Source organism: Saccopteryx bilineata, chromosome 7 (assembly GCF_036850765.1).
Source record: "Saccopteryx bilineata isolate mSacBil1 chromosome 7, mSacBil1_pri_phased_curated, whole genome shotgun sequence".
In the NCBI taxonomy this organism is placed as follows: Eukaryota; Metazoa; Chordata; class Mammalia; order Chiroptera; family Emballonuridae; genus Saccopteryx; species Saccopteryx bilineata.
The window spans coordinates 22,798,267-22,826,217 of NC_089496.1; the positions used below are offsets into that span (position 1 = coordinate 22,798,267).

At 39.4% G+C, this 27,951-nt stretch overlaps 1 protein-coding gene across 8 annotated transcripts in view; it reads left to right on the forward strand.

The window, feature by feature from the left end:
• The first annotated feature begins 6,864 nt into the window (after positions 1–6,864).
• Positions 6,865–27,951, forward strand: part of AKAP9 (A-kinase anchoring protein 9) — a 171,989-nt gene continuing 150,902 nt past the window's right edge. For all 8 annotated transcript variants that reach the window (XM_066239573.1, XM_066239580.1, XM_066239574.1 and 5 more), the window contains exon 1: positions 6,865–7,122. In XM_066239573.1, coding sequence (XP_066095670.1) covers positions 7,075–7,122 — 48 coding nt within the window. In that variant the 5' untranslated portion in view covers positions 6,865–7,074. The remainder of the gene's footprint in view (positions 7,123–27,951) is intronic.

Below are 27,951 nucleotides of genomic sequence, written 5' to 3' on the forward strand. Positions count from 1 at the left end.
TGGGTGGGACTACAGGCTTGACTATTCTTGCTTGCCCGACCTGCAGCCACAGTTCGGACCACATTTGTGCACCCCTTTCACCGGAGTGCCACCCTCAGCTTCCGCCCCGGCCCAGCATGACTGTGCTCATGCCAAGCCTCAGTTGCAGGCAGTCCCGGCTTTTGCCCCCATGTTCAGGATTTCGCTTACGACCAGTCCGCAGCTGCAGCCGGCCCCTGGCTTGAGGTCCTGCTGTCTTGCGCCCTTTGGTGAGCCCTCAGCAGTGTGGGTGGGGGCGCTGTAGCTCAGACCCTAGCACTCAATACTGTATTCCTTATGGCTCCCTCCTTCTAAGCGACTCTGCTCTGAGTGCCGCAGGAGAGTTTGTTTGGCTGGTGTCCTGCTCCTTCCCTTTGCTGGTATTGCTGGTTTCAGGAAAAATATTCACTTTAGATTTGGGGAGTGACTTAGCCTAGGTGTTAGGGTAGCTGTCCCTCAAAGTGTTTCTCCTTGAGAACACTCTTAGATTATACTCTTAGATTATAATCTTCTTAGATTATACTCTCTTACTGCTACTCCAGTCCTCTCAGCTCATCCCATCCCCCACCCCCAGGTGAGTGGTTGTGAAAGAGGTTTTCTGTGCGCTCCCTTTAAGAAAAATCCTGGGTCTGAGAAATCTTTTTCTCGCAAACAGTATCCTGTCTTGTTTTGCAGCTAAATACTGTTCATACGCCTCTTCTAGTCTCTGGGGCTGCAGGCTGGGGCTTTGTTCCTGGGGCTCAGGACCCTCCCCTCTCTGCTAAACTCACTTCCCACTGTGTAAGTCGCTCAGGCTGCCATTCACTCCCAGGAGCTGGGCAGCCCTCTCTCCACATTTCTGCCTTTCCTACCAGTCTCAGTGTGGCTTCTTCAGTGTTCCTTGGTTGAAGAGTCCTCTTAGTTTAGTCCAAAGTTGGTTTATCCAAATGATGGTTCTTAAAATTAAGTTGTAATCCACTTTGGTTCTGGGAGGTGGAAGTTGGTATGTCTGTCTATTCCACTGCCATCTTGGCATGCCACTGTTTATTCTTGTATTATTATAAACTATTGTATTATCTTCCATACAAACAAATGTAAACCTACTTTTGCCCCATCCTGTACTCATTCAAGTACTCATTTTGTTTGGAGAGGAACTTAGCAAAATGAAATAATATTTAAATCGGGCTCTTGGATCAGGACTAGGTAGAACTTCTGCTCCCCAACTATGGAAACCTGGGAAGGTCATTCAGCTTCTCAAGTCTTTGGTATTTTATTCTATAAAATGTGGAAGATACACTACTATGCTTCCTCCTATTTTCTTTATTTATATACCTCTCAGCTCTAAATTTTACTCTTAGTAAAAATAATTATTTTTGGCCCTGGCCGGTTGGCTCAGCGGTAGAGCGTCGGCCTAGCGTGCGGAGGACCCGGGTTCGATTCCCGGCCAGGGCACACAGGAGAAGCGCCCATTTGCTTCTCCACCCCTCCGCCGCGCTTTCCTCTCTGTCTCTCTCGTCCCCTCCCGCAGCCAAGGCTCCATAGGAGCAAGGATGGCCCGGGCGCTGGGGATGGCTCTGTGGCCTCTGCCCCAGGCGCTAGAGTGGCTCTGGTCACAACATGGCGATGCCCAGGATGGGCAGAGCTTCGCCCCTGGTGGGCGTGCTGGGTGGATCCCGGTCGGGCTCATGTGGGAGTCTGTCTGACTGTCTCTCCCTATTTCCAGCTTCAGAAAAATGAAAAGAAAAAAAAAATAATAATAATAATTATTTTTGGTTTTAGTATTTAATATTTCCTTTTTCTTTAGTTTAACTCTAATTATAAAGGGCAGTAGTCACATTTGCAAAAGAAGCTTAATTTTATATTCCTTAATTATTTGTTATGAAGACCTGCCATTGTGAATGGATTTCTAATATTGTGTAAAATGTGATTCAGCAATTACTACATGGGGGTCTGGTGAGTATCTGTCTGACTAGAATTGGGAATTGGTTGGGGGGAGGAGGTAGAGTTAGAACTACAGAGTAATACAGGTAAATTATGGAAGGCCTGGGATGATGGATTTAGGAATCTGACGTTCATCTTATGGGCAGTAGGAAATCATTTAGTGAAAGTTGAATCTTAGAAAGCTAATCTGACACAGTTATGAGAACTAGAATATCATGGGAAGGAGTGAAGCTAACACACACGCCTGGAGTCTTCTGAGATATTCAAAATATGACATAATGAAAGTCCAGTCTACTGTGTTGGCTAAGGAACAGAAAAAGCTGGAAAGAAGTCAAGAGACTTTGGGAAAGAAAGGACACAGGCCTAATAGATATGATGGATGAAATAGAGAGAGGAATACAAGATGTCTCCAAGATTTCAAATTGAGGAGACTAAAAGAAGGTCATGAAACTGAAGTAGAAAAGTTTGGAAGTGTTGCTGCTGGAGGGAAGACCTTGAGCAGTTTTAGCCATTTTGCATGGCACGTGATGGTGAGAAATGTTCAGTAGAAATGATAGCTGGCAGTGTCTTCTAATTAGGGAAGCAAAGCCATGAAGATGGAAAAAACAGTGAAACAACTCAATAGATAATTATTCTATCTAGTTTAGCATAAAAATCATAAATTAAAGTTTCCTCCGAATAATTTTGGTCCAGGTTACAATAAGATAACCAGTTTTATTACCATAGGACCATGTATCTGGATCCTCAATGTATTATTCCAGACTTGGACAATTTAAAAGAAGTAATCAGTAAAATCCTTGGTATTTCAGTTTCACAATGAATTCTTTTGAAAAATGAGAAAGATGAACACCTATTTGTAAAAAAGTCATTGAGGAGATATTTGAGGGAGTCTAACTTATGTGAAATCTGACTCATTTGTAAATAGTTTGTATAACAAGATACAGAATTCACCAGTGGGTGAGGTACATTAAAGAGATTACTATTGTCCTGAGCAGACGGTGGTGCACTAGATAGAGCATTGGCCTGGGACACTGAGGACCCAGGCTGGAAACCCTGAGTTGCTGGCTTGAGCACAGGCTTACCAGCTTGAGCGCAGGTCACTGGCTTGAGTGTGAGATAATAGACATGACTCCATGGTCGCTGGCTTGAGCCCAAGGTCACTTGCCTGAGCAAGGGGTCACAGTCTCGGCTGGAGCCCCCCGTCAAGGCATATATGAAAAAGCAATCAATGAACAACTAAGGTGCTACAACTATGAATTGATGCTTCTTATCTCTCTCCCTTCCTCTCTATCCCGTCTGTCTGTGTCTCTCTCCTCTGCTAAAAAAAAAAGAAAAAAATGATTACAATTGAAAAAGCCTATGTACATTTTAAATATTTGTAGACAAGGACATGATTAAATTGCATATTGATAATTTACTCAGGTAAAAACTCCAGAAAGTCACATGTTAAAGAAAAAATAAAGCTAGAATTATAGGGGGGAAATGTGTCTGCATTTAAATGAAAATGAGTTTAATGTCAATCCTATTATATTGTCATTAAAATATGTGCCACACAAATATGAATTAAGCACGGAGAAAAACACAAGATAATTGTGCATTGGTTAAATTAAATGAGGTATATAGAATTTGGTAAGAATCCAGGAAATAGAAACTAAAATGATCGAATATATTTTAAACTGACTATATAAGAAAGGGCTAAAGAAAAAGACAAGTTGTGGCCCTGGCTGGTTGGCTCAGCAGTAGAGTATCAGCCTGGCGTGTGGAAGTACCCAGTTTGATTCCTGGTCAGGGCACAGAGGAGAAGCAACCATCTGCTTCTCCACCCCTCCACCTTCTCACCTCCCACCCCCACCCCCCGCAGCTATGGCTTGGTTGGAGCAAGTTGGCCCCTGGTGCTGAAGATGGCACCAAGACCTTGCCTCAGGTGCTTAAATAGCTTGGTTGCTGAGCAATGGAGTAACGGCCCCAGATAGACAGAACATCACCTTATAGGGGTCTTGCCGGGTGGATCCTGGCTGGGGTGTATGCAGGAATCTGTCTCTTTGCTTTCCTGCCTCTCACTTAATTAAAAAAAAAAATAAAGAAAAAGGCAAGTTGTAATATCCTGCCTTCTGAATATAGTAGGTATATGTTGTCCCAGGTAATAAGACAATATAGGAAAAAAGATCACCTTTTTGTTTTTTTCTTTCACAGAATCTAATGAATTGCTTCAATTGCTTCTGCAGTTTTGTGAGGTCCAAGTCTAGGAATACGTACTGGTTATTAAAATGAATTGACTGATAGGTTTTATCTGACCAATTTGTGAAATACCAAATAACATGGAAATGGCAGTCATGATATACTGGGGAGAGGAATGGAGAAAGCTTCTCAAAATAGGATTTAGCTACAGTTAGAGCCATTTCTTGTGTGATGTTCGCAATAGGTACTCTGTCTTGCCAATAAGGCATCAACACTATTTAAATGAAAAATATAAAAAGTACCTTTAGAAATCTCTAATTCCTTTGGGCAAAACAAGTGTAGGATAGTATTTTCACTATTAAGAAGGCAAGTCAACACTGAAAGAAGTATAGCTTAATTATTAATTTATACATATTATAAATAGAGGATCACTAGATTCAACTCCAGTCAGGAAAGACAAACAGGTATCATTTCCCTTTTCAATTCCAGTCATTGGAAGTGACTTCCACAGGTCCTTGTTGAGAAGGAAATTGAGAATCAGATTCAACTTTATGTGATGTGACCAGTAAGTGCAACTCTATCACAGGACCTATACTATATATTTATGGTTCAGACAGGGCATTCACACAGGATGGCTATTGTTATGCTGGCTGTCATATTTTTATTTAACAATCTAAGAGAAGAGAGGTCAGAGCCCCTGACTAAATAGTCAGGTATTGCATGTTTTAAAAATTCTTGTGGTACACCAGTTGAAAATCGCTGCTTTATAAAGTTTTTGAACATTTTCAGCACATACTGAAACAAATACCCGACTTTCTTAGTTAATGAGAAAATAGTATTAACAAACAGAAATGTCTTGCCAGATATCCTAGGGTATCTTCCTCCTAGGCACGCCAATCTACAAACATAATCTCTCAATCCAGGCAGTATTTAAATTACTGCTCTGTTAGAACACTTGGTCCTAGTCCTAGCTTTATTCCTAGCTTGGTGGGTGACAGAATAAAAAACTTTTTCTTTATCTCAGTCCTTTTAGTCTTATGATATAATGTCTAATCTCCACTTTCCAATTCAAGTTAAGATAACAAGACAATATACTATATTTGGGTGTGCTACAAGCTGGCGCAATTATGTATGCATCATGGAGCTTGAGAACAAAATTTTTTTTTTCAAATCTAAGAATATCTAAATCAGGGATACTTAAGACTAGTCTTCAGTTTGTGGTAGACTTAAAATCTTTTAGTCTATTCTTTTTTCTCTTTTAACCCCACTTTTCATTTAATACCCCTTCTATGATTGAACTCACAGCTTATTTTAGTTCACACATAGTAGTTTTTCAGTCCAACCTATCTTAAAACAAAGAAGAAACATCCTCAATCTGAGTAATCAGCCAGAGACATTAAAATGTGTAGTTTAAATCGAGGAATGGAGAGTAAAGGGAAGGGGGGAAGTACTGAGGGAACAGATAAAAAAAAAGGAAACAGTAATGTTTAATTTATTAAAATGGCTCACTTCAATCCAACAAGTGTTTAAGGGTGCTATTCATCTTAGCAATGCCAAGACGAGGAAGACAGTCTCTACCATTCAAGAGTCGGGAGTATGAGGTAAAGCAAAAAGCGCTCAAATTATTATATTATCCTGCAGAGTAGCTAAAGGAAATACAAGGAGAAAGAAAACGGACATTAATTGAGGACGTTTTAATATACCAGGGACACTCACATATGTTAACTCATATATATTTATATTAACAACCCTTCCAAAACTTCCAGCTAAACTCAGGGAGGATAGGTAACTTGTTCAAGACCATTCAAGCTGGACAGTGTATACTGGCTCTGTCCTCAACCCAGGTTCCAAAGCCTAGGCTCCTTTCAGGACACCAGTGCTATGGAAACATCCAAGAAGGAGTGGGAGGGGAATGTTACTACGTGACACGAAGTTGCCACGGAAGGAACAAAGAAATCAGAAAAGCTACTTGGGGCGGCGAGTGAGGTGGGCCTTAAAGGATGAGCCGCAGATTAGGGGGGACCAGTGTGGGGAAGAGGAAGGGGTTTTCAACTAGAGAACTGATGAGATTTACTGGTACTCTCTCGAATCCAGCAGTCATTTTAGGCTGAAAACTGATGTCGGATGGGTCCCCCCATCTTTTCCTTTGGGTTTTTTTCAAGTGTTAATCAACATCACAGTTATGCATCTGTCGTTTTTTATTATTATTATTTCCTCCCATCTTCCATTCTGTGGGGTTGTTTCACTTTCTTTTTTCTCTTTTCATTGGATTCATTGGGGTAACACTGATTAACAGCGTTGGGGTAAAATTATACAGGTCTCAGGTGCACAATTCTACAACACTTCATCTGTACACTGTATTGTGTGTTCACCACCCAAGTCAAGTCTCCATCCATCACCAGGCATCTGTTATTTTTATACCTGAAAAAGCTCAATGTGTTAAAAGCGACCAGAATCCCTAGGGTGCTGGGTGGGAGTCAGACCGCAAGCCTGCCCCCCCCCCCACCTTTTCAGCCAGGCCAGCACGTGGGGAGCGTTAGTTCCTGGGAGACAGGCTCCTGACCCACCCGCTCTTCGCGCCGCAGGACCGGGTAGGAGGCTGGTGGCGGTAGTCCCCCGGGCCGTGCGGGGGCGGGGTGACGCGCGGGGGGCGGGGCCGCGGGCGCACCTGCCGGGCTCCCCGCGGCTGCGCGGACGACGTGCCCCACCTCCCCCCGCCCAGCTGCGCCGCCGTGTGTTTACGTGGAGACGAAGATGGCGGCGGCGGTGAGGGCGCTACCCGTGCGGCGGTGGACCGTCAGCCACTGAGCGCAGAGACTGGTTCCACCCCGGGAGGGGCGAGCGCAGGGCCGCCCTACTCCCTGGGCCGCGGAGCTTGTGGTCCCGCCTCCGTGTGACCCCACCTCTCCTTCCTGCCCCCGACCCTCTCTGTCTTCCCCAGCCTTCTCCGCAGAGGCCATGGAGGACGAGGAGAGACAGAAGAAGCTGGAGTTCGGCAAAGCGAAGGTATGAGCCGAGGCTGCAGGGTCCGCGGTGGGAGGCGGTGGCTGGAAGGGGTGGGAGAGGGCCTGGGCGGGGGAGATCGCAGCGGCCCTGGTGCGCCGCCTGGGACGGGGTGCTGCAGGGTCTGCTTGTCCCCCTCGCCACCCTCTCTCCTTTTCCCATGTCAGAAGCCTGGTGTTGCTACCCGGCACATACTTCCGTGACGATTGGTGGTGTGGCTTCTTTCTCGTGAGCCCCCAAATAAAACCTTTTTTACTGTATTCCTGTAAACTGGTACTGCTTTTAAATCTCCGATCTTTCACTTTTTGGAAGAGTTTTCTGGTAGTGCAGTCTTTGTGCTTTTCAGGGTGGGGATTTAGGGCTTTTCTTGATTCGGTAGGGGATTTGTACGCTGATCATGATCTCGGCTTTCTTAGGTGGCACGCTGGCACCCTTGGGTGTGTGATTGGCCTGTGACAGCTGCCTCATCAGTGGCTTGAGTATGCCACAAGTGCCAGCTGTGAACTTTGCGTTAAGGGCGTTTTTAGAAGCATGGCTTTGTGTGTTTGTGTTTGGAGGTCTTTGTCATGGCATGCGCTTTTGTCTAGTGTGGAATGTTAATGCAGTCTGTGAATGGAATTTCTAGGGAGAAAAGGTTCCCTAGTCTAAGCAACACCTATGGAATTCCTGCTTCAAAGAATTGAATTATTTGTCTTGATGAGTCCTTATGTGTTTGTTTAAAAATACCTTAAACACTACAAAATTATACAGTATTTTGCTAGGCTTCATGAAAAATTGGACATAGACAATATAAATTAAGTAACATTTTTTAAAACTGACATATTTGAGCACAGCTTTTGGCTGGCCTGAAAGGCCACTTTCCTCCCTAGAATGAAGTTGCCATTTATAGATTATATTCTGTTTTATTAGAGTTGATTGTTAGCAATTATCCTTGAAGCGCAATCAAATTATAATCTAGTTAACTGTTTTTTTTCTCTTCCTTTCCTTCCCCTTCCTCCAAAATAAACAAAGAAACAAAGGCGAAGTGGCCTATGATTTCAGTAATCATTGAAGGGTCATACAGCAGAGATGTAGTAGTAGATGCGCAACACAACTTTCTTAAATGAGTATGTTTATAAACTAGCTTCATACTCCTAAAATATAGTTGGCTTTCCCACAAGCCCCTTCAAAGGTCAAAGCTAAAGTGCTTGTATATTACTAGGCAGATTATATTACTGTGAGATCTATAAATGGAGAGAAAGGGGAATCGAGGCATCTTCAAAAGCCTAAGGTTGCTTACATTTCTGCAGCCTGAGGATCTGAGCAACTTCTATGAATCCAAGAAAGGGAGGTAAAGTGCACCTCCTTCCAAATGCATTGAAGTTCTAATTAGACATTGTTTGTTACTTAGAATTTTTCTCCTTGCCCCCCTGAAATATCTTTTCTAAATGTGAATCAGTCCTACAAAACATAATTTACTTTGGACAACACATTTCATAATAGAGTATTTATTTAAATTGCTTTGATTTGGCAAAAAAGAATTCTAAGAGTTTCTTTGTGTGTATGTGTGTTTTTTGTCTTTCAAATTCTGCCAATGGGGTAAAAATCTGACATTCATTTTTATTGTAGAAGATTATATTATTCTAGAGTTGACCCAGTTTTTCCAGTCAGAAGTAAATCTGTGAGACTTGTAGTAAGGGGAGGTGTGTTTGCTGGAGCATTAGCTGTACCGTATAAAAACACTGGAAACAACCTTCAAAGACTATTAGGAAAATTATTTTCTGAACTATATTATATATGGAGGGGAGAGTTTGGGTGAGGGTGGTGGAGGGATAGAGCAAAAAAGGACCCCCCCCAAAAAAAGAAAAACCTCATGGCTACAAACAAGTGTGGTGATTAGTGGAGGTGGAGGAGTTTATAGGAGGAATAAATGTGATAAGAGACTTGACTTAAGGGGGTGGACACAGAATGCGGTATTCAGAGATGTGTTATAGAATTGGGCTCCTGAAATCTGTATAATTATGTTAACCAGTGGCACCTCAAAAAATTATATTAAAAAATTATGTTATGTAAATGTGATGGGATATTATGCAGCATTAAGATTATGAAGACTGATAGGAACATGGAAAATATAAATAAAACAGCATCATCAAAAATAATGCATACAGGCCAGGCCCTGGCTGGCTGATTCAGTGGGTAAAGCGTTGTTCTGGCACACCAAGATCCCAGGTTTGATCCCGGATTAGAGCACTTTCAAGAAACAATCGATGAGCACACAACTAAATGGAACAACTAAGTGGAACAATGAGTTGATGCTTCTCTCTGTCTCTCCCTCCTCCCACTTCCTTTCTCTCTCTCTCTTTTTTTCTGTTTCTTTCTCTCTCTCTCTCCCTCTATCAATGGAAACAAATTTATTTAAGTACATACATTGTTTCATTTGTATAAACATGTGCTTTTAGATTAGGACTTAAAAAGTTTGGATTGCCAATGTAAAGTCATTCAGCAAACCTGTGCTGAGCTTCTGTTTTATAGAAGAAATGCAGAGGTGGTGACAGTCTTTGTTCTCATGTTGCTCACAGTGTAGTGGGAGAAACAGACACTGGATAATAAGTACAAGGAGTGGAGGAGGTAGTAGGATTTGGGGCGAATTTTTTCGTTTGTTAGTATGTGTTAAATGCTGCTACATTATTTTTAAGGCTTTTACAAAGAAGTCTCTTAATATTGATATTAATGCAGCCTAGCATAATGCCTATCAAATAGTAGATACTTGATAAGTATTTGCTTAATGAATAAATGAGCAGAATGAGTTGTTAATGGGTGCTGCATTACTAGCATGTTGTAATTTAGTAACAGTAATCCAGAATTCTGTTAGTTGAAAGTCTGTTATTGCTGGCATTAGAAATCACTTAAAATGATCATTTCTAAAACTTATTTAGATACTTGGTTCTCTAAGTGTCTTGTTTGTTCATTGAATTTAAATATTGTATTTGATGACCTGGTTTTACAAACCACAACTTAAAATTTTTTTGTCTAGTCACTGAAAAATTTTCTTTCTGTTTCTAGACCTTATAAATGATCATTTTTTAATGACTGGTTATGTATACAGTATAGTATACTTTGTAAAATGTTTTATACCAGCCAAAATTTATAATGATAGAATAAATTTTGGTATATGTAGGCATTAAAATAATTCTACAAAGACTTTTGAGTTGGGAAAATGCCACAAATAATGTGGAGTTAATGAAAATGTTGCCAAAACAAGCACAGGTACATCATTTGTATATGAACACACGGGGGGGGGGGGAAATCCACTATGATGTAAGTGATAATTGTTTCTGGGTGGTGGGTTTTAGGCAGTTTTAATTTTCTGTGCACTTTTAGCATCTCCAAATTCTCTACATTATATTTCTCTTATGAGCAGTAAAAAAATGTTTAAATGCCATTTTTAAAAAAACAAAGCTTAAGTTTTGTTGAAGAATATGTGATACAGATCAAGAAAAGAAGGCACAGAGTAACTTGGATTCCTAAGGGGCCTTGCTCTAGTGTAGTCCTGGAACTGTAATTCTTACTCCAGGCCTGCTTGTATTACATATACTACTCACAAAAATTAGGGGATATTTTATAGCTTCATATTCATTTTGAAATATCCCCCAATTTTTCTGAGGAGTATTGTTGGATTTTGTACTGCAAGACATTTATAGTTCTTTCTGTGTTTGTAGTTTTTACTGATTTTCCTTGCTGTCAGTTCTCATTGCCATGGACATGCTTGTCTTGCCTTGCTCCTTCTCATTGGCCTCTGCCCCTAATTCGCTATTTAGATTAGCTATGACAGGAGAACCCAGTAACTAAGGTAGGTAAAATGGTTGGTAAAAATAAAAGGCCAGTGGAGCTTGGTGAAAGGGCTTTATGACAGTTTAATTTTTCTTTTACTTACTGGTTTTTTGGTTTGCTATTTGGTCCTCAGCTACTTCCTCAGTGTTGATGTTGCAAGAAACCTCACCCGTGGAGGTGGGAGACATTGCTGCATCATTATTACTGTCATTTTACTTTATTGCTTGACTTTAGAGAGACAGAGAAAGGAAAGGAGACAGAGAGACACAGAAAGAGAGAAGGAGTTGTTCCATGTAGTTGTAAATTCACTGGTCACTTCACATACTATATGTGCCCTGACCAGGGATAAACCCACAACCTTGGTGTTTCAGGATGATGCTCTCACCGGCTGAGCTAACCAGCCAGGGACAAGACATTACTGCATTATTAAGTAAATATTTTCAGTTCTGGGCTCACCCCATTTACAAGGTGCTGACAGAGACTGCACCAAGCAGGTTGTCCTTGTGTTGAACCAAACTATTCTAATTTCTAACTCCACTTTAAATGATTTCATTGTTTTTCGAAGTAATATTATTTGCAATATTATATAAAGTATTGTAATACTAGCGAACAAAATTAGAGGACAGTGTATTTAGTATAAAATTATTACTTCTGTAAATTCACATTAAGTATAATTTTTAATATTCTATTTTATACTTTCTAATATTCTAATATTCGAGTGTAACATAATGCAGTAAAACCAAAGTTTTTAAAGATGTGAAACAGTATTCTATTTTATTTGTTATTTAATATACTTTGTTTTACAGCAGTTTTAGACTTGCAGAAAAAAATGTGCAGTACTTCTCCCAGGAAGAAATACAAATGGCCAACAGATATATGAAAAGATGCTCATCTTCTTTAGCTATTAGAGAAATGCAAATCAAAACAGCAATGAGATACCACCTCACACCTGTTCGATTAGCTATTATTAGCAAGACAGGTAATAGCAAATGTTGGAGAGGCTGTGGAGAAAAAGGAACCCTCATACACTGTTGGTGGGAATGTAAAGTAGTACAACCATTATGGAAGAAAGTATGGTGGTTCCTCAAAAAACTGAAAATAGAACTACCTTATGACCCAGCAATCCCTCTACTGGGTATATACCCCAAAAACTCAGAAACATTGATACGTAAAGACACATGCAGCCCCATGTTTATTGCAGCATTGTTCACAGTGGCCAGGACATGGAAACAACCAAAAAGCCCGTCAATAGATGACTGGATAAAGAAGATGTGGCACATATACACTATGGAATACTACTCAGCCATAAGAAATGATGAGATCGGAACATTTACAGCAAAATGGTGGGATCTAGATAACATGATACGAAGCGAAATAAGTAAATCAGAAAAAACCAGGAACTGCATTATTCCATACGTAGGTGGGACATAAAAGTGAAACTAAGAGACATTGATAAGAGTGTGGTGGTTATGGGGGGGAGGGGGGAATGGGAGAGGGAAAGGGGGAGGGGGAGGGGCACAAAGAAAACAAGATAGAAGGTGACAGAGGACAATCTGACTTTGGGTGACGGGTATGCATCATAATTGAACGACAAGATACCCTGGTCTTGTTATCTTTGAATATATGTATCCTGATTTATTGATGTCACCCCATTAAAAAAATAAAATTATTTATAAAAAAAAAAAAAATGTGCAGTAAACATAGAGCTCCTACCTAGCCCCTCAACAACCCCACTTCCATCCGTATCTCCTCTTATTAACATCTGGCATTAGTGTGGTATATTTGTTATAATTGATAGGCCAATATTGATGTTATGTTATTATTAAGTAATACATAACATCCATAGTTTACATTAGGGCTCATTTTTTGTGTTGTACATCCTACAGGTTTTGACAAATACATAGTGTCCTGTATCTACCATTACAATTTCATACAGAATATTTTCACTGCCCTAAAAATTACCTGCACGCCATGTATTCATCTCTCCTTTCAACCTCTGGCAACAACTGATTTTGTTATTGTCTTCATAGTTTTGCCTTTTCTAGAAGTCATATGCTTAAAATCTTATAGTGGATAATATTTCCAGACTGACTTTTTTTTTCCTTAAGTGAGAAGTAGGGAGGCTAAGAGACAGACTCCCACATGTGCCCCTGACGGATCCACCTGGCAAGCCCCCTATGGGCCAATGCTCTGCCCGTCTTGGGTCTTCGCTCCATTGCTCAGCAACGAACTATTCTAGCACCTGAGGCAAGGCCATGAAGCCATCCTTAGGGCCTGGGGCCAGTTGCTCCAACTGAGCCATGGCTCCAGGAGGGGAAGAGAAAGATAGAAAGAGAAAAGGGGGAGGGGTAGAAAAACAGATGGTCACTTCTCCTGTGTGCCCTAATCAGGAATCAAACCCAGGACTTCCACACACTGGCTGATGCTCTACCACTGAGCCAACCAGCCAGGGCCTGACTGACTTTTTTCACTTAGAAATATTCATGTAAGTTTCCTCCATGTCATTTCATGACTTGATGGCCCATTTCTTTCAAATTTTATTTTACTGATTTTAGAAAAAGAAAGGGAGAGAGAGGCAGAAGTGAAAACGTGTATGTGTCAGGGATCAAAGCCATAACTTTCATGTTTCGGGATCATGCTCAACCAACTGGCAAGGGCTCCCATTTTTTTCAATCGTTGAACAATGTTCCATTGTCTGGATGGACCATACTGTATTTATTCATCACCTACTGAAGGGCATCTTGGTTGCTTCCAATTTTTGGCAATTATGAATAAAGCTGCTGTAAATATATATGTGCAGGTTTTTGTGTGAACATAGTTTTCACCTTAAGTGACATTGCTGAATCAAATGGTAACAATATGTTTAGTTTTGTAAAAAACTGACACAGTCTTCCAAAGTGGCTACACCGTTGCGTTCCTACCAGCAATGAATGATAGGAAACCAAAGTTTTGTACCTGTTATTCAGCATTTATATAATTGGCATTATATGAGCAATAGTTATTAAAATTTTTGCCTGTTAACATTCAGTAAGTAGTAACTATAGTATATGGTTTTTATCTTGATTGATTTTTTTTTTTTTTTACAGAGACAGAGAGTCAGAGAGAGGGATAGATAGGGACAGACAGACAGGAACGGAGAGAGATGAGAAGCATCAATCATTAGTTTTTTGTTGTGACACCTTAGTTGTTCATTGATTACTTTTTCATATATGTCTTGACCATGGGCCTTCAGCAGACCAAGTAACTCCTTGCTCAAGCCAGCGACCTTGGGTTCAAGCTGGTGAGCTTTGCTCAAACCAGATGAGCCTGTGCTCAAGCTGGCGACTTCTGGGTCTCGAACCTGTGTCCTCCACATCTCAGTTGGACGCTCTGTCCACTGTGTCACCGCCGGGTCAGGCAGTATATGGTTTTTAATTGTTAAATGAACATTATCATTTTGAAAATGATACCAGTTTTATGCAAAAAGAACAGTGCTCTTGGCACGCTTTGTATTAGGTTATTACTAGCAGGACTTTTCAATTACCGACGAAGTTATGGTGTGAAATTCTTCTTTGCATATTTGCGATATACTGCTCCACCACTATGAATGTTGCTCTTTACTCCTGTTTCTTTTAAACTTTCTAATTCTTTTATTCTTGCATGTGGCATACCTTGTTTTAAGAATGGATACAGCAGTTTGATATCTTCATCAACATTTATTGCAACAATAGTGCATTGTGAGTAAAAAACTAATACATTAACTTCAGGCTTTGTTGAAAAAAAACATGGCTTTTAGATCATAAGCTTTAAGAGAGATAATATGGAGGAAAGAAGCGGCAGAACAGGCTTCTTGGAGTATATACTACTAAAGAGAGGTTTCTGAAGGCAAATGGCAAGAACAGGGATAGGGAAGTGATTGGGTAAAAGAGCCATAAGATCCAGTGAAGATCCAATGTCCTGTCAGTGAAACTCAAAAAAGTTGAATGAGCACGTGGAAAAGAGGAGGTGAGAAGATTGGCTATATCCAAGTGACTGGAATATGACAAAATTGGGGCAAAAACTATTTTCAAACAAAAACACCTCTTATTTTTATTTATAAAATTTTTGTAGTAAGAGCTAAAATATGACTACAAAATATTTATCTATTATAGATTACTGGTTATTGAAATACAAGTAGGCCCTGGCTGGTTGGCCTAGCAGTAGAGCATCAGCCCAGCGTGTGGGTTTCCCAGGTTCGATTCCCAGTTAGGGCACACAGGAGAAGTGACCATCTGCCTCTCCACCCCTTCCCCTTTCCCTCTCTCTATCTCTTCCCCTCCTGTAGCCATGGCTTAAATGGTTCAAGCAAATTGGCCCAGGCACTGAGAATGGTTCCATGGCCTCACTTCAGGTGCTAAATTAGCTCGGTTGCTGAGCAATGGAGCAAAGACCCCAGATGGGCAGAGAATCGCCCCATACGGGGCTTGTCAGATCCATCTGGTCAGAGAGCATGCGAGAGTCTGGTCTCTGCCTCCTTGCCTCTCACTTAAGGAAAGAAAAAAATAATATAAGTATGTAAGTGAGTTTCTTCTAATATGGAAGCTAAACAAAATTCTCTTGATAAATTATTGTTAAATGAGAAGGAACATTATATTTATTTCTCATTAAGATTCCACTAACATTGAAATTAGGCATCTTTTATTGGTCAGCATCTCTTTCAAAGCTTTAATTTGTAAAAGCTTCAGAATTTTTAAAAGTTTATTTATAGGCCAGTCCTGGCCAGTTGGCTCAGTGGATAGAGCATCAGCCAGGCATCTCAACGTCCAGGATTCGATTCCCAGTCAGGGCACATATGAGAAGTGGTCAAGTGGTCATCTGCTTGTCTTCCCTTCCCTCTCCCCTTTATCTCTTTTCCTCTCTCGCAGCCGGTGGGTGGCTTGATTGGTCTGAGCATCAGCCCTAGAAGGGAGTTGCCAGGTGGATCCCAGTCATGGCTCCTGCAGGAATCTGTCTTTATCTTGCCTCCTCTCACTTTAAAAAAAAAAGTTTATTTATAGCCCTGACCTGTGGTGGTGCAGTGGCTGATGGCCTTGTCCTGGATTGCTGAGGTTGCCAGTTGGAAACCCTGGGCTTGCCCGGTCAAGACACATACAGGAAGCAACTACTACAAGACACTTCCCACTTCTTCTGCCCCTGTCTCTCTCTCTCTTTCTCTCTCTCTCTCTCTCTCTCTCAAAAATCAATAAACAAATCTAAAAAAAAGTAAATTAAAAAAAATAAAGTTAGTTTTGCGTCGTATGTGAGGTCATAATACTATTTGGTGTACTAGAAAAGGCACCAGGATGTTAGACATTTATTTGCTTATTTGTTCAACTGACATTTTTGAACGCCGTTTACAACTGTAGCTATGGACTTTTACTTAGCAAGCATATATTTCAGTGATCACAAATTATGTGTCTTATGTTGTGTGGGAATAATCCTGTCACACTACATAAATCTCAACAGGTGTTTTAAAGAATAAATGAGTTAATAATTGAGAGTTTTTTGTGTTAATAGTGCTAAATATAAAGAAGCTATGATTTATTTTTTAACTGAGGTGAAGTTTGCATAACAAATATCTCAAAATGAACAACTGTGGTGTTTATTTAGTACATATACAACATTGTGCGACTACCATTTCTATATAGTTCCAAAACATTTTTATCCCACAGTAAAACCCTGTACCCATTAAGAGCTCCTCTTCATCCCTCCTCTCCCTAGAAACCATGTCTGTTTTCAGTTTTTGTGGGTTTACCTGTTCTAGATTACTTTAAATGAATGGAATCATGTAATATTTGACCCTTAGTGTCTTTTTTCCCCTCAGTATGTTTTCTAGGATTATCCATGTTGTTGTATACGTATATCAGCACTCTATTTCCTTTTATAGCTGAATAATATTCCATTGCGTGTATATACCACACTTTGTTTATCCATTGATGGGCATTTGAGTTGTTTCTACATTTTGGCTATTTTAAATAGTGCTGCTATATATATTTTGTATTTTTAAGTATCTAAGTACCTATTTAGAGTTCTCTTGGATATATACTTAGGAGACTTACTAGATTACATGGGAATTCTATGTTTTTATTTTTAAGGAATTTCCAAACTGTTTTCTCATAGTGACTTATCTTTGTGTGAGAGAGACAGAGAGGGACAGATAGGAACAAACAGGCAGGCAGGGAGAGAGATGAGAAGCGTCAGTTCTTTATTGCGGCACCTTAGTTGTTCATTGATTGCTTTCTGATATGTGCCTTGACCGGGGGTGGGGAGCTCCAGCTGAGCCAGTGACCCCTTACTCAAGTCAGCAACCTTGGGCTCAAGCCAGCGACTATGGGGTCATGTCTATGATCTCACACCCAAGCCAGTGACCCCACGTTCAAGCTGGTGAGCCCATGCTCAAGCCGATGACCTCAGGGTTTCAAACCTGGGTCCTCTGCATCCCAGTCCGATGCTCTATCCACTGCGCCTCTGCCTGGTCAGGCCCCTCTTGGTTTTTTAAAGGACTTTTGGACTCTTCCCAAATTTAAACTGTTGCTTCTTTTGAATCATAGGTTCTTGGTGAGTTGACTAGAGCATGATTCTAAAGTTTGTTTTTTGTATGGGTCAGTGAGTCATTCCATTCCATAGCCAGCTGTTTTACAAGTGCATGCAGTTGGTTCAAGGAGCACCTGTTGGGTTTTTGGCTTGATCATTTTCTATAGCAAAGAGAGAAGAGAGAGAGAGAGAAACATTGAATTGTTATACTCATTTATGCATTCATTGGTTGACTCTTATATGTGCCCTGACCAGTGATTGAACCAGCTACCTTGGCATATTGGGATGACACACTAACCAGCTGAGCTAACTGGCCAAGGATTACCTTCTAAATATTTCTTGATTTATCCTCATTGTCTCTCATTTGGACAATGAAAAGGTTGAGAGTGGAAGAAAGAAAAGTATGAATTTTTTTAAAAGTTATTGATTTTAAAGAGAGAGAAAAAAAGAGAGAAAGAGAAATACCAGTCTGTTTCTGTATGTGTCCTGACCAAGGATTGAATCGGCAACCTTTGTGTATGGGGATGATGCTCTAACCAACTGAGCTATCCATCCAAAGCAAGAACGGTATGAATTTGGTAACAGTAACTGCCAATTTTGAGCCATTTCTGAAGCTAGGCATTATGCTAAGGCTTTTACACTTACTATCTCATTTGATCTTTATAACTATTTTAACAGCTGTGGATACTGTTATCTTTATTTTATAGCTGGGAAAACCAAGAAGTTAAATAATTTGCACAAAGTGATAGAGGCAGAACAAGGATTCAAACCCAGTCTCTCTGACCCAAGACATTGTGTTCTTTTTTTTCTAAGTTAACTGAGGGCAGTGGAGGCAAAGACGGACTCCCGCTTGCGCCCGACCGGGATCTGCCTGGCAAGCCCCCTATGGGGAGATGCTCTACCCATCTGGGGTGTTGCTCCATTGCTATATAGCAACCAAGCTGTATATTTTTTTAGTGCCTGAGGCAGAGGCCACGGAGCCATCCTTAGCACCCTGTGCCAACTCCCTTGAATCAATTGAGCCACAGCTGGGGGGGGGGGCAGGCAGATATAGAGAGATAAAGAAGGGGGAGGGGAAAAAGCAGATGGTCACTTCTCCTACTTCTTTGTGCTCGAACCAGGAATCTATCCCAGGACATCCATACACTGGGTGACACTCTACCACTGAGCCAACCTGCCAGGGCCAACATTGTGTTCTTAATTCAGCTCAGCACTGGCTCTTACATCTTTGATCAGGGTTCAGTAGGTAGGATTGAGAAGCCTTGCTAATTGCTATGGTCTGAATGCTTGTTTCTCCAAAATATACGTGTTGAAATTCTAACCCCCCAAGGTGCTGGTTAGGAGATGATTGGGAGGCATTTGAGAGGTGACTGGGATTAGTGCCCTTATAATAAGAAGAGGTATAAAAGAGTTTCCTTGCTCCTTCTGCCAAGTGAGGTTATAGCAAAAAGGTGGCCATCTGTGAACTAGAAAGTGGTGTCTGTACCCTAACTTGGACTTCTTACTCTTCAGAACTGTAAGAAATACATGTCCATTGTACATGCCCAGTCTGTGGTATTCCGTTATAACATTCCAAACAGACTAAGACAAGAGATGAGTACAGCTTTCCGACTTGAGCAACTGAAGAGATATTGGTGCCAGTCTCTGAAATAGGGAGCATGGACAAATTCGGGGGAAGAGAGAGTTTTAATGAAAAAGGCCTTTGAAATAATAAACATGGGCATATTTGGAGGGAAATAAATATTTGAGTAAAATAAAAATGAGTCTGTTTTGGATATGTTGAGTCGGGTGCCAATAGGACATTCTAGAGGACTGATCCAGTGTAAAATTGAATACAGGTCTGGAACTTAAGAGTGAAAGAAGCTCATGCTGTATATCAGTATTTGGTTTAAAGATACTGGCTGACATTCTGGGAATGGGGACTTCCCTCAGGAAGAACACTGAGTGGGATGCAGACTAAGAGTTGAATCCTGTGGGAACACCCAGGTTTAAAAGGCAGGTGGAGAAGGAGACTGCAAAGGAGACAGATCATTCACAAAGCTAGGAGTTGGTGATGTCTGTGAAACCAAGGGAAGACAGATTTTTCAAGTAAGGAAGAGCGGCCAGTTGTCAAAAATGAGAATTCAAATTACTGTGAGATGGAGAATAAATGGAAATGAGGAGAAGGTGGTGAATTCTACCTTATCTTTTCCAATTCTACCTTATCCTTTTTTTGGAAAAGCAGTATAATTGTAGTGATTATGAGCTTGGATTATACCAGACCATCTGGGATCAAATCCTGTCTTTACCATTTATTAGCTTTATGACTGTAGAAAAGTTACTTAACCTCTTTGCACTTCTATTCTTACATCTAAAAAATGAGGACAGTAATAGTACCAGCCTTATGACGATTCAGGTAATAGCTATAAAGCGCTTAGAACATTGTTAGACTATAAAAAGTGTTCAAGAAATATTAGTCGTCATCTTCCTCCTTATGCTGGAGCAGAGAGGATTAAGTTACATAGCAAAAAATTAGATTGGAGAAGTAGCTGGGATCAGATCATGAGGATCTGTATGTGTCATTAAAGTAATATGGATTTCATCATAAAAGTGGCAGAAAAACTATTGAAGAACGTATATATTTGGCATATTTAACCTCTGAAGAGGTCATTCCTTTTCTAAAAATATATTCCATATACCTATAGATATACCAGGTGGCAGTTTTAATGTTGTTGCTATACAGTAAAGCAGTGAAATCATGTTATTTTTTAATATCATATAATATATGGACTTGATTAAAATAGTTAAGCATAAACACCCTAATTCTAGTAGCATTTTTTTGTTCCCCTCAAAACAGATTGGTTAAGTGAGGGAGAAATACTAGAAGGTTTTTGTAAAGATACAGAGATTTCAGAGGAAGGTAAGAGTAGTATAGTTGGGCCTCATGGGAAACTGAAAAGCCATTTGGAACCAAGATAAGGTTGGGACAAAGTGCCATTCTTCTCACTGTTCTTTGTAGCAATAAATGAGGTGACAGTGGAATGAAACAAGTTGGTGGCATTTGAACAGTGAAGTGTAGTGACCTGTCAGTGTTGGCAGTTAGTTATGCTTACGAGATGTGGGAAAGTGTGTGGAGAGGCTAATGGAAGAGTCCAGGCCCCGGGACAGCATATTCCTGGGGCTTCTGCCTTATTCCTGTCTTTGGGATGAGAGTATTGGTAGATGTGTGATATTCGCATATAGGTCCGTGATAATTTATTAGTGAACATTCTTTATAGAACTGTAATGTGTGTTGGGGGGAGGCAGTGAAAATCTTTCAAAGAAAAAAAACAGTCACCATAGATTCATAACTTAAAGTAGTCACTATTAACAGCTTTAGAATTCTTTCTTTCTGTGTATAAGTATATTTTTAAACATAACTTCAATCGTACTCTTATTTGCAATTTTGGCCTCTTTTTCTCCAATTTTATGTTGAGAGCATTTTTTCACATTAAAATTTTTTTGAAAACATTTTTTCTTTTTAAAAAGATTTATTTAGAAAATTAAATTTAATGGTGGTGACATTGATCAATAAGAGCACATAGGTTTCAGGTAAATATTTTTATAGTATTTGAACTGTTGATGGTGTTGTGTGCCCATCACCCAAAGCCAAATCATTTTCTGTCATCGTATACTTGTCCCTCTTTACTCCCCTCCCCCTGGTAACCACTCCACTTTTTGAAAACATTCTCCTCTTTACTCCCCTCCCCCTGGTAACCACTCCACTTTTTGAAAACATTCTCAGTAGCTACATATACTCTATTGTGTGGTTGTGCAGTAGTGTAACCATGGATCTGATATATCACCTTATTTTTTAAAAGAAACTATGTAAGTTCTGAGGAATAATGCCTAAAATTATTTAGTTACGTCTCTTCTGTAAAAAATTATTTTTTATGTGCTGGCACTGTGCTTGACTTAGAATATTATATAGGCTTTGAATTTAATTTAAAAATCCTTCCCGTCTTGGAGTCTACCTTCTAGTTATTTTTCCTGAAATAATAATTTGACTTCATATAATCAATAATATGAGCCTAAAACAGTATTTTGATAATTTTATATACTTAGATGTGATTTGTTCTTAATACTATAATCTTTCCACTTTTCATTCTGTATCTTTTTTTATTTGGGATCATTTAGTAATAGACAATTCAATAAGAATTATTTTTTCAAGGAAGTTTTTTTAAAGTGTAGAATTCTAGTTTTCCTCTTTTATAATTAAGTGAAAGGGAGAAGAGATAAGAAAGGTAATAATTGAAAAAAAATTCTTCATAAAAAAAACAAACCCTGAAATCTGGGAGAAATCTTAAAAGATCCTTCAAATCTGCCTCTTCATTGTACAGTTGAAGAAACAGTTCTGCTCAAGTTAAGCGGCTTGTCCATTGTCACAGAGCTAGCTTATTAGAGGCTCTGTAGACACAACAGTCCAATAATCTATTAGATGTAATCCATATTCTTTTTGTAACATTGTTTTCTTTAAACAAATATTGGTGCCTACTATCTGCCAAATAATGAAATATGTTAAAATATGTAAAATTATGATCCCTGAGGCTGTAGAATCTGGTTTCTTCTTAGACATGGTTTTCCAACACCTTTATTGAAAAGAAATATGCACTGAATGAGAGATTATAGGATATAAATAGGACTGATGGCTCAGTAATGTAAAGTCTTGTGGTCTCTTCCATATCTGATTTCCTCAGTCTCTTTGGCACTGTTATTTTCCAACAGTTTGTTTCTCTGTTATGTTGTTGGAAAATGTGCCTTAGAGCAGTGGTCCCCAACCCTCGGGCCACGGACCAGTACCGGGCAGCAGAGAAAGAATAAATAACTTACATTATTTCCATTTTATTTATGTTTAAGTCTGAACGATGTTTTATTTTTAAAAAATGACCAGATTCCCTCTATTACACCCACCTAAGACTCACTCTTGATGCTTGTCTTGGTCACGTGATACATTTATCCGTCCCACCCTAAAGGCCGGTCCGTGAAAATATTTTTTGACATTAAACCGGTCCGTGGCCCAAAAAAGGTTGAGGACCACTGCCTTAGAGCACAAAATGTTGCTTTTGTCTTCTTTGCTTTCAGTTGCCCTATTTCCCTCTACATACAGATTGTCTTTGGGTCAACTGTAGTAATCTTTTGTTTCCATAGTTGGGCCCCTGCAGTTTTGCTGTAATAGTTTGTACAACATTCTTGTGCACGATTCATTAAGGAAAATTTAAAAAGTTTAAAAGCAGCACTGACAAGTACAGATAATCACCATAATTAGTATTAATTAGGATATCTTAAATTTTATACAGCAAAAACATAGAAATAGCTCTACTTTTAGCAATTTTTGAAAACTGGAAAGATTAATATTTTAAAAATATTTTATCATATTCTCTTTGGGATGTGTTGTGTGCCCGCCCCACCAGTCTTATCAAAAAAGTATTTGTTGCTTTGGTGATTTCATTTATTTATGCCTTTAAACTTAGTATTCTAGAATTTGAAGTATAATGACAAATGAAGGGAAAGGGAGATTAGAAAGCATGGCATGCAGATTGGTATAGTGGAGAGAATACTGGATTCTTGTTTGATTCTGTTCTGCCACTTACTGATTATGATCTTGGACAAGTCACTTGTATTTGTCTTCAAATCTCAACTTCCACATTCTTTTGTCAATACTTTCTGACTTCTCCCCATGTCCCCATGCAAATTAAATCTTTCTGTTGTATGCTTTCTTTACTACTTACACTCTTCCTTCAAAGTACTTTGTATTTTTTGAAAAGATATATTTCTGTATTTATATTTGTTTAATTTGTCCTTTTTACCCGAATTACAGTTTATAGAAGTAGGGTTTGTACATGATTTATCATTACCTGCCCTACCTTTAGCGCTGGGGTGGTCACATGACAGTCAGTAAATATTTGCTAAATAAATTAACTACTTAATACCTGTCATATGCCAAGTTATTTTCTTCATAGATATAATACTACAACCATACCTTACAGCAGGGGTCCCCAAACTACGGCCTGCGGGCCACATGCGGCCCCCTGAGGCCATTTATCCGGCCCCCACTGCACTTCGGAAGGGGCACCTCTTTCATTGGTGGTCAGTGAGAGGAGCATAGTTCCCATTGAAATACTGGTCAGTTTGTTGATTTAAATTTACTTGTTCTTTATTTTAAATGTTATATTTGTTCCTGTTTTGGTTTTTTTTTACTTTAAAATAAGATATGTGCAGTGTGCATAGGGATTTGTTCATAGTTTTTTTTTTATAATCCGGCCCTCCTGTGGTCTGAGGGACAGTGAACTGGCCCCCTGTGTAAAAAGTTTGGGGACCCCTGCCTTACAGAAAGGCTTCTTTGAGAAAATTAAGACAAGAGGTTCCACCTTCTTAACGATGTATAGAGGACTGTTGAGTTTATGAAATTGTACACTTAACTTTTATTTGTATCTCCCAACTCATTAAAACATCCTACCATTAGGACCATATATTTTATTTTATTTTTTTATTTTATTTTTTTTTTTCATTTTTCTGAAGCTGGAAACAGGGAGAGACAGACAGACTCCCGCATGCGCCCGACCGGGATCCACCCGGCACGCCCACCAGGGGGCGACGCTCTGCCCACCAGGGGGCGATCCTCTGCCCATCCTGGGCGTCGCCATGTTGCGACCCTCCTGGGTGTCGCCATATTGCGACCAGAGCCACTCTAGCGCCTGGGGCAGAGGCCACAGAGCCATCCCCAGCGCCCGGGCCATCTTTTGCTCCAATGGAGCCTTGGCTGCGGGAGGGGAAGAGAGAGACAGAGAGGAAGGCGCGGCGGAGGGGTGGAGAAGCAAATGGGTGCTTCTCCTATGTGCCCTGGCCGGGAATCAAACCCGGGTCCTCCGCACGCTAGGCCGACGCTCTACCGCTGAGCCAACCGGCCAGGGCCAGGACCATATATTTTAACTCATGTCTAGCACAATGCCTGGCACATAGGAAACATTCAAATGGACATTCAAGAAACACAACAGATTTTAATTAGCAGGTTTTTTGAAGTGACATAAAAAACCTTGGCATGTTTTTATACATCATTTTCAAAAGTCCTTGTTTTATTGAAAATGATCATTTATAAAGTTACAAATATTGAGTTTAAGGAATAATTTATAAATCATTTTTATTTAGTTTATTCAGCTTCTAGTCAGGTGATATTTACTTGAGGTCTGAATCATTTTTGAAAGTCAAGTGTATGTGGACATAATATCGTTCTAGTAACTCTTACAACTATTTCTGTGCCTGCATATGTTAACATTTTTATATTTGGCTTTCAGGTGACAAACACAGATGGCTATAGTATGAATTTTCAGCATTTCTTAGACTGAATGTTTTCCCAGTAATTTAAAGTGAATCATTTCAGTATCAAATGATTAATTGAGTAGTTTCTTATATTTGCCTTTCTGTTAGCTTGCCATTTTTTAGATTTAGAATAAAAATTTTTGATAGCTATAAGAAATTAGATTTATGATGGTCTTGTTCTATCTCTTTTATAAAGCAGAATTCTTGCTCAAAAACTATTGTAGGGGTGGACTCACAATATGATATACATAAATGGGTTGTAGAATTGGACACTTGTAAAATTATGTTAACCAATGTCACCCCAATAAAAAGCTATTGTGGGCATTACTTTGAGAATTTAATTTTGTCTTGTTATGGGGGGATGTTGTGGGCTATTGGAGGAGAGACATTATGGTGAGAGATTATTTTGTGTTTTAATTCATGTAATTGCTAATTTTAATTTGAAACCTTAGAACTATTTTATATAATAGAATTAGATAGGCCTATTATATCATCTTAATTATTAGGTTCTGTGAAACAGTACTTAAAATGATTACTTAGTGGTGACTTTAAAAGATAAGTTACTTCTTTTTGCTCAACATGTATTTTTTTTTTTTTTTAATTTTTTTTTTTCTGAAGCTGGAAACAGGGAGAGACAGTCAGACAGACTCCAGCGTGCGCCCGACTGGGATCCACCCGGCACGCCCACCATGGGGCGACGCTCTGCCCACCAGGGGGCGATGCTCTGCCCATCCTGGGCGTCGCCGTGTTGCGACCAGAGCCACTCTAGCGCCTGAGGCAGAGGCCACAGAGCCATCCCCAGCGCCCGGGCCATCTTTGCTCCAATGGAGCCTTGGCTGCGGGAGGGGAAGAGAGAGACAGAGAGGAAAGCGCGGCGGAGGGGTGGAGAAGCAAATGGGCGCTTCTCCTGTGTGCCCTGGCCGGGAATCGAACCCGGGTCCTCCGCACACTAGGCCGACGCTCTACCGCTGAGCCAACCGGCCAGGGCTTGCTCAACATGTATTTATCAAATACTGTTCCAGCCTTTGAAAATGTAGCAGTGAGCAAAAGTTCTTACCCTCATGGACTTTACCTTCTGATTAATTGTTCTGAAAAAGAATATTACCTCATATAATCAGTCACAGGCCTAAAACAATGTCTTGGTAATTTTATGCCCTTAGATATAATTCATTCTGAACACTAATAGGACCATTCTACTTTTTATTTCATATCTATGATTAACTTTTCACTTGGGTTCATTTAGTAATGGATGCTGTTGTCTTAGAGGTTTCTTTTTTAATCAAACGTTTTTATAATGCAGTTTTAATTTTCTACTTTGTATGTTTGTACATATTAATAAATGTAAATTATATATATAACCTAACAGAGTTGAAATTTTAAGCAGAGTCTTCATCTTTGTCCTGATATCCTCTGCTATCTGAATATATTTTCTAACACAGATAATAACATGGGCCTTTAAGAAGCTTTTGAAATTGCATAAATATCAAGAATGTCATCATTAATATATTTCTTGGTTTTGCATTATTTTTGAGGGATCTTTTTAACAATGTGCCTAGACTTTGGATTCTATTTACAGATAATAATGGTGTTTCAGTTGGTTTATTTTTAAGAATGAATCTGCTATCCTCAAAGTAGTTTAAATGCATTCCAGCAGCTTAATAATATACAAATAGAGGCAACTGGTGTTGCATCTGTTCCCTAAGCAGACATGAGGTAGAATAACTGGCTAGTTGCTGAATTGCTGGGAAAAAATTAAATGTGATATTTTTATATTCTACAAGGTCAGTGATTAGATAGTTCTGACTTATGAATTAGACTTTCTTTTTAATCAACGCTATATACTTTTCTTCATCTACACCAGACAAAATAAGTATAAAATATATGCTGTGTTATTCAGTAGAATCTGGTATTTGTCACATATTTTGATAATGATAGCAACACCATTATTAACACATGCGGACCAGTAGTTTTATTCCTAGCTTTACCCCAGTAGCAAGAGTACAAAAAAAGTTTTACATAAATGTTAAAGGCATGCTTTAAAATTAAATGCCCATTGCATTTTGAAGTTATTTATTACATGTTCTTACAAGCTAATACCATAAAAGAAGGTTTTTGTATCTTACTTGGCTTTCTGGATTGAGCACTTCATAAATCCTGAATGAATTGAATAGTCCACAATTAAATCAGGTAAAGCTACTTTCTTCATCCATTTTATTGTTTTTCTAAGGTAATACATGTTGAAAAATATTGGTCATTGGTCGGCAAGATCAACACCTTGCACATACTGTAGTTATACTGCACATGGAAACTGCTTCTTTATTTCCTCTCCAGTATGCCAGTTTGTCTTTTCTGTTTCACAAGAGGAAGCATCATGGATAATTGAAGTAATTTGAACTTCTCTTTTATCCTTCCAAATCAGTAATAAAATGTCACCTTTTTTCCGGAAGGCTATTTCACCTCTTTTAAGCATAAATGTGTTATCTTTGAAACGTTTTGTCAAGCCTCATTTGTTTGAATTGTTCACAAGCTCCTCTTTTATGTAGTAATAAAGTTTCTGCAATTGTAACGCTATTGTAATAGTTATCTTGGTATATGTGATGCCTAATTCCAGATACAGCCGAAGTAGTGACAGAATAGAGTCATTCAATTTTTTTTCTTCACCAGAGGAAATTTCCATATTGCAAATATACCCAGTCTTACTCTCACATGCCATTCTTACAAGTAAATCATATTTAATAATTTTAGCTGGGCTGTAGGTTTGAAATAGAAGACATCCCCTCCAGGGAATCATGCCTTCATCTAATGATAATTCTTGCATAGGTTTATATATTGTTTGAAATTTACTAATAAAGTGGTCGGGTACAGATTGAATTTTAAATAGCCTGGATGAAGATTTAATTGTATTTACATTGTCATTGAAATGCCAATAAGTCCAGATTTGTTCAAAATGATTCGACTCATCATCTGAGGAAATACTGGAACAGCTAGAACTGGATTTGTAGGCCAATATTCTTTCCAAGTATCCTTTCAAGTTCGTCTCATCAGCGCTATACGTCCTAAAAATTGTTTCGTATCTGTTAGAGTAACAGGAGACCACTTTATTGCTTATGAAATTTTGTGCTTTCCCAAATTTGGTTATAATATTATGTTCGATTG